Here is a 7,514-nt window from a genome sequence, read left to right as displayed (position 1 = left end):
TTGAGTGCCCCAGGACTGTGTCACCTTGTCACAGCAGCTCCTCGGGCGTGGGGGAGGCCACAATGTGCGTCCTCATTTTCAACAAGGACAACCTGCCTGCCACCGCCTGGGCGACAACATGACAACCAACATCCACTAGGAACAGGTGCGTCCGTAGTTATGTCACGATTCAAATGTGCACTCACGTTATTCCAGGAGCCCTGAGTTACCAGATTCGTTACAAAAGTTTTTGTAAAAAAGAAAAAAACAGGCGACACAATCTGCTGCAAGGGTTTATTATGTTGAGTCTACAAATTTGATCTTTTAAGAAAAATTCACAAAATATTCAGTGGAAACCACATTTCTGGTTCATCAAATTTCAAATATATTTTACTGTGCTGAACAATATATTCTAATGCTGTCTAAAACACAGCCAAATTATTTGTCTTTATTCATTTATACACATTCTGTAATTTTTTGAAAACCAAGATTAAGATAAAAATATTAACAAAACTACCCAGTTACAACTACTCTTCTCCCATATACTGAAATCTTTTCTGTGGGTCTCTCTTCTTCGTTTTGAATTCTGTGAGCTCTCTGTCTGTAAACACTCAGGGACTTCTCACCTCCAAGGTCCCATCGGTTCAAACAACACCATGTGGAAAGACTGATTCCCTTGGCAATGCAGAAGCTTAGGTTTGTTAAAAGTACTCACTGAAAATTATTTTTTAATTTATAAATCATACAAAATAAACATTTACAAAGGGACAGACGACTTTCAACATTATTTTGAAATCCCCTTAATATGCGTAAATATAAATGAAGCAATCTGTCAAATTAGACATTTTTGGTCTTTTGTTTTTATTCTTTGCTTCCTTCTGAAGGAAATGCGTGCTGTGAATTTCATTTCTCCAGGTCCCTGGAGCATCGGCGGCTCGTGGGGCCCTCAGCCCATAGGTCACTCAGCACCAAGACCCTCGACACCCCCTGACCCCCACAAGGAAGGCTCTGTCCTCGGAGTGGGGAGAAGCCCTGGTCTCCAGGCCCTCCGGCTGCTGGAACTAGATTCCACAAAAATCAAGCAAGGATCTGCACGCCTCTGCCCAACTGCGGGGCGTGTGCAGGAGGAAATGCACAATAGAAATTACGATAAAGCTTCTACTACATCAAAAATGAGAATTTCTCCAAAGAAATGCTAAAAATCAGTAATGCATATATACCATGTGACAAAGTAGCAAAACAATCTGCTGGTCCCAGCTGCGGTCTGCGATGTGGTCACTGGGTCACAGAGGGAGGAGTTTCCCCGGGGAACAGGTATCAGCCGAGGGGGTATTAGGAGCCATAGCGATCCTGCCGGGAGAGAACCGAGAGGAGGGCGGATTCGCACTGGGCGTCCCGGCCGGGAGCACACTACTCGGCATGGCTGGCTCCCGTTCCCCCACCCGCCACAGTAACTGGAAGCTTCGTGGCCGTGGCTTCCTGAGCCACAAGAGCACCCTTCCCCCAGCCTCTGACTCGCATCTGCGGCTCCGCGCTGTGGGGGTGTGGGGGGAGAATCTGGGGGGTGAGCCCCTGGGAGGCAGGTGTCAGGGGAGGGAGGCAGGAGCCCCCACTGGAGCCTGAACCCTGAAATGCTGGCTCAGCCAAGCCGTCTCCCATGGAAGCCACTCGGCCTTGCACGTCTGCTTTTGCAGCCAGGAAATGAAGCTATGGGGGGTGACCTAGACCATGGGGATGACCTTCCACAAGCTATAGATGTCACCTGCTTGGAAGGACTGGCGTGGGCTCCGCGGACCTCAGGGACATGAAAGATCCTGGGGATTCTGACCCACGGTTATAAGGGCAGTGAGAAGAGCAGGCGGCTCGGGGCTGAGGGGACGTTCCCTGTGGGGCCGTCCCCACCCTCCACCCTGGGAAGCCCCTCCAGAAGCACCACGGCCACATCCATTAGGTGCTGCTGCCCCTGGTCAGGTTTTTATGTTAATAATAGCATCTGGGGTGGGGGGACTCCTGGGGGGCTCAGTGGGTTAAGCGTCTGCCTTTGGCTCGGATCATGATCTCAGGGTGCTGGAATTGAGTCCCACATCGGGCTCTCTGCTCAGCGGGGCATCTGCTTCTCCCTCTGCCCCTCCCCCCTGCTTGGGCACACACGTGCACTCTCTCTGTGTCAAATAAATAAAATCTTAAAAACAAAAATCTAGGGGCGCCTGGGTGGCTCAGTGGGTTAAGCCGCTGCCTTCAGCTCAGGTCATGATCTCAGGGTCCTGGGATCGAGTCCCGCATCGGGCTCTCTGCTCAGCAGGGAGCCTGCTTCCTTCTCTCTCTCTCTGCCTGTCTCTCAGTGTACTTGTAATTTCTCTCTGTCAAATAAATAAATAAAATCTTTAAAAAAAAAAAATCTAGGAAATGCTTGTAACAAAACATCATAGAAAGTGTCAAATCATATATACAATATAATCCCGTTGGAATTTTAAAAGGATATGGATGGGAATCTGAAACTAACATGAAATATACTAAAGCATTAACAGAAGTTTTCCTCATGAGGGATCATAGGTCATTTTTATTTCCCTCTTACTATTTCTCTGTCTCAGTATAGGAAAGAAGTCAGTCAGGATCACGACAACCCCTGTAACCGTTCCCCGAGGGTCACCAACTAGAAAATGTAAACAAGAATAAAACGACAATTTCTGGTGTTCACGACTGCCTGCGTCACTCTGTCGCACACCTATCAGTCAAGACTATGTGATCGAATCTGCCGGCAGTTGAAGAGTGGTCCAAACCTCCCTTTCGAAGCTTTGAGCCACCACCCCGCTCCACTCCCGTCACCCCAGCGTCACCAACCTGAATGGAAGTCATGACTCCGTTAGCAAAGACCGAGAGCTTCCCAGCAACGGACCTCACTCCCTGCTTGAACTGGGCCATGTCGGGCGCCGTGGGTAGCACGTTTGCGAGGCTGTAGTTCCCTGCACACAGAGCAGATCCCACTGTTACTCCACAGCTGCGACAGACAGCACGGCCACTGCCCGGGGCCCTCGATGACCTCAGGAACGTGGGGTCCCCTCCCCTCCCACTGCCCACGAGCAACGCCTGTGGTTATGGGCGAGGAAGCCTGTGCTGGGGTCAGGACTTGGTGCCAGCCTCACCACGAACCAGCTACAAGACGCCATATGAGAGGAAATGCAGTGCTGGGCCTTGCGGCCAACAGGGGTTCAAAGCTGGCCCTGCACTTTGAAGCTGTGTGTCTGTGGAGAGCTTCCTCAGCGTCTCTGGGTTCCTGGTCCCCCCCTGCCCCCCCGAAGGTGTTCAACACCAGATCCGACAGGTAAGTACTCGGTAAAGGGCAGACGGGCAGACATCTCTACTTCGCACGTGCTCAGCACCCCTTCCCCCTGTTTCTGTGCAAGCCCCCCTCCTTCCTCCAGGGAGCCCCCGGGACTCCGGTCAGAGGGGTGGGCATGGGACCCAGGCCTGGCCAATCAGAGCCTTCCTGGGCCTTGTGTATCTCCAAGGGAGAGGAACTGTCCGCTTGCTCCGGGGTCAAGGGTCAGGCTCCAGCGCGGGGGGCCAAGGCTCTGCTGCAGCCACCAGATCCCTGTCTTGCCAAGTGTGGGGGTGGGGAGAGGAAGCATGCCACAGGGGAGGAGGAAGGGAGGGTCCCCAGGGAGGTAAGCCAGAGCCTAAGTGTCTCCCTGAGGCTGTTCTGAGACTCTGAGCTGGAGCCCCGCTCGCTGGGTAGAGCCAGACGCCCTGCCTTCCTTCCCGAGGCCGCTGCGGCTGCGTTTCTCGGCATCCACGTTGGGTGCCCGACACAAGCAGAGGCGCGTTTCCACCGACGCAGGTGGAGAGCGTCAGTGTTATCACGACAAGGGGTGCGAACCCAAGCTGACAAGCAGGCTCTCGTGGTGGACCTTTGTCACGGAGGTGTGACGAGGAGTGGGAGGGGCTCGGGGGCCCCAACCCTGCAGGGCCTCTGGGGAGCCACGCCCAGCGGCCCCGCACTGCCACGCGCACCCACCTGCCCCTTCAGCAACAGAAGCCAGTCCCCTTCCCAAGAACACACGAAAGGGACGAGTGTATCCTTCTGCATGGACGCTGCCCGGAGGGACGCTGTGTTAACCCAGAGCACGGCTCCCGTGTCCACCCTGCAGGGAGGGGCCTTTGCTGTAACAGAGTGGAGGCCCAGCCCAGCCACTGGATCTCAGGTTCAAATCCCAGCTCAGCCACTAAAGCTGGGTCTTTAGAGCCAATAAGGAGCCAGCGTGAGATCCTGAGTACACAGGGCCAGGGTTCCAGCCGCGCCACCACCCAGCGAGGCCCCAGGGGGCTGGGTGGGTCTGGAGCAGGGGCTGGCAGTGGGGACAGCAGGAGCATGTCCACCTACAGTTTCCAACTGGAGAAATGTGTGAGGAGGCGAGCGCAGCTAAGGCAGACGCTCCGGGCTATGACCCCTCCCCGACCACGTGCAGCCCGCAAGGGGCCCTGACATGACACCAGCTTCCCAGCGTCACTACCCCCCTTCCCCAGTTCTAACCCCACAACAAGGTGTGTCCAGGAGACAGAGTTCTGGTCACTGGTGTGACCAGAACTGAAGGGCCTTACAGGGCTGGGGCCTGGTGTTTCCTCGCCCTCTTCCTCCTTCCTGCTGCCTGGGATGCAGGTGTGATGCCTGGGGCTCGAGCAGCCATCATTGGCGTGAGGTGAAGTACAACGTGGAGGTCGTGAGCAGTAAGGAGGAAAAGCGCCTGGCTCCGCGGCATCTGGGAACATCATGCACCTCCCCAACTGTTCCCCAGAATCACACGAGAGAGAGAAACAAACTCGGATCTGATTCAGCCTCTATTAACATGCACCTTCCTTCCTTCCTTCAACCTCACTAACGAGCTAAGCCCTTCAACCTCACTAACGAGCTAAGCCCCGGGGAACGTAAGCAGCCTGCTAACTCCCAGAGCAGCTGCCAGGTCCCGGGCAAGGAGGCGCCTTCCCACCCTCCGCCCGCGGCCCTAGGCTCGACTGGAGGTCTGCTGTGGGTGTGAAGCCTCCTTCCTCCGCAGCGTCTGGGTGCCGTGTCCCCGCTGAGGGCTGCAGCACTGGCTAAGAGCTCGGCTGCACACGGGGCTCCAGGAAATGACAGCCCGAGCTGCTTCCTCAGGAAGAGGCTCCCCGACCCGGGGTCTAGGTCACGTGCCCTATCGCTGCTACTCGTTGAGGCGGACAATCCACTGACAACAGGAAGAGAGTGTGGCCACAATCAGAGCCTGTCTTGGCATTTCTGCTGCGGAGCCCACGTCCGTGGCAGGGAGGGATGCGTCTGAGTGTCCCCAGGAGGCTTCTGGATCAACTGGCTGTTGGGGGGGTGGGCAGTTGCTGGCAAGGAGAGAAATGATGGATGACTGACTCCCAGGATTCTGGCTCAAGCCATGGGGAAGATGATGGCAAGAGGGAAAGAGGCCCTGGAGGGTCCAGGCCCGGGCAGAGGCCATCAGTGTGGAGGCCCCAACGTCGGGTCCGCAAGGCCGGGGACACCAGCGAACACTTGCCCGTGCCCACTGTGGGTCGGCAGGGGTCTGCCTGGCACAGCTGCTCGAGATGCAGGCCTGGGGGGGACCCTCGACACAAGCTTCCAGAAGCCTCACAGCAGAGCAGGCGCAGGCGTGCAGTGGCTCTCACAGCTCGGGCGGGGAGGGCAGCCCGTCACTGCTGCCCCGCGCAGGCCCCGCGACCTCACAGCTGTCGCAAAGTCTGTTCCGAGCTGTGCAGGAAGGGGCGTGAACACCATGGCGGGGGCCTGGGGCTGTGCCCCACGGCCCCAGAGCACTCATGTGCTCTGTAGACCCCAGGGCCTTTCTCTGCACCTGGCATGCAGGGACGAGGTCGGACAGGTCCTATCCCAGGTGGGCTCCGGCTGCAGAGGGGGAGAGGGTCCTCGGAAGGCCTGGCTCCGGGGAGCGCACAGGGCGGTGCGCGCCACTCCGGGAAGGGCGGACGGCAGCCAGGCACCAGCTGGCGCTGGGTGGCGATGCTGCACGCCAGCCAGGGGCAGGACTGGACCCCCCTGTGACCAGGGTGAACTCTGAAAACCCAGCGGGAGGCGGGGACAAGCGGGAGGGCAGCTCTGTAGGGCAGGAGCGGGAGGAGCGCAGGGCAGTTCCTGGCTCCTCAAACAGTAAGGCTGCCGTGAAACATCACGTACCCATTTCCCTGAAACAGAGACGAATGGAGAGAAAGGAGGTCCGCGGTGACAGGACTGCCGAGTTTCAGAAGGAACAGAGGGCCACGGGGGCACCGTTTGCGACCAGCCCAGCAGCCCCATAGACGTCACCAACACCCCAGTCTGCCACCGAATCTGGGCTGGCAAGGCCACCACACATCTATGACGCAGGGCACACACGGTCACCCACGAACCAGACAGAACCACCAATGCTCAAAGATCTGCAGGCCCTGAAGAGGCCGCGTGCCCGGGCTCAGGGCCTGAGTGAAGAGGAAAGGGCGGGTAGCTGAGGCACCCCGAGGGGACAGGAGCAAACACGCGGGAACCTGAAGGGCGCACCGAGCCAGCGTGGAAGAACCACCCCGAGGGGAGAGGCTTCTGCCCGGAGCCACTTCTGCTCCAGGGCTGCTCCCAAAGGGGCCTCCGCTGTCCTTCCACGCACTTAGGGGCCGCCATGCAAGTCCGCACGGTTGATGGCAGTCCCACGTCCCCCAGATGACCCTGCTCTGGGGTGTGACCACGGGGACCGACACTGGGCCAGACGGGCTGTGGGTGCGCGCGGCTGTTTCTCATCTGGCCTTTTCAAGACCCTGAAAGGGAAACACCCTCAGTCAACATCAGGACTCTTGGGTTAACCACATCCCCAGGAAGCATTTTACTCACCAGGAGGCCTTTCAGATCCAGACCTGTCCCCCCCACCACCAGAAATTATAAAGGTTTATCAGGATCTACTCATAGACGGGAAAGCTTCCAACGTAAGCAGCACAGAACAGTCTCAGAACAGTCTCTTAAACCAGCTTTTGCTGTTTGCTGAAACCCACTTCAAATAAGAAGTAAATATTTAATAAGAGCTGTTCAATGCCCTTGCATTTGGGCCAGTTTCTGAAGGCAACTTTTCAGACGGGCTTGATGGAAGAGCCACAGTGAGGGTGGCCATGGTCGGAGCCGTGCGCTTGGACGGAGGGGAGAGGGCGGGGGGCCGGGGAGGGGAGGAGGCACCCTCTGTGGGCATGCCAGGGGGCACCTTCACCTTGACCGTGAGTTCCCAGGGACAGAGTCTGGGACCCACACAAGGCCCAAACAATTAAAGGGCCTTTGTTCTCTGAAAGGGGACAGGAAAGTAAACACAGGCCGACCACAATTTTCCTTCAACAATTGGAAAGGCTGTTTTCATCTGATCTCCAAATATTTTTTTTCTCTCCTAACAAACAATGTTTCAGGACAAGACTTCCAACAACTTGAATTACAAAAACACACACAGCTGGGTGGGGGGCGATTTTCAACAGGTCGGGTTCTCCGGGCTGATCTGACTCCTACTAGGGCTGTG

At 56.6% G+C, this 7,514-nt stretch overlaps 1 protein-coding gene across 1 annotated transcript in view; it reads right to left on the bottom strand.

Moving 5' to 3' along the window:
- Positions 1-259: 259 nt before the first annotated feature.
- ARFGAP3 (ARF GTPase activating protein 3) overlaps positions 260-7,514 on the bottom strand; it is a 47,092-nt gene continuing 39,837 nt past the window's right edge. The window contains exons 16-17 of the mRNA XM_082740958.1: positions 2,821-2,942; positions 260-1,329 (exon numbers count right to left, since the gene is read on the bottom strand). Coding sequence (XP_082597084.1) covers positions 1,312-1,329; positions 2,821-2,942 — 140 coding nt within the window. The 3' untranslated portion in view covers positions 260-1,311. The remainder of the gene's footprint in view (positions 1,330-2,820; positions 2,943-7,514) is intronic.

This window comes from Mustela nivalis, assembly GCF_964662115.1.
Source record: "Mustela nivalis genome assembly, chromosome: 7".
Taxonomy (NCBI): Eukaryota; Metazoa; Chordata; class Mammalia; order Carnivora; family Mustelidae; genus Mustela; species Mustela nivalis.
Note: the sequence above shows the minus strand (reverse complement) of the source record. Positions and strands in the feature narration are given on the sequence as shown.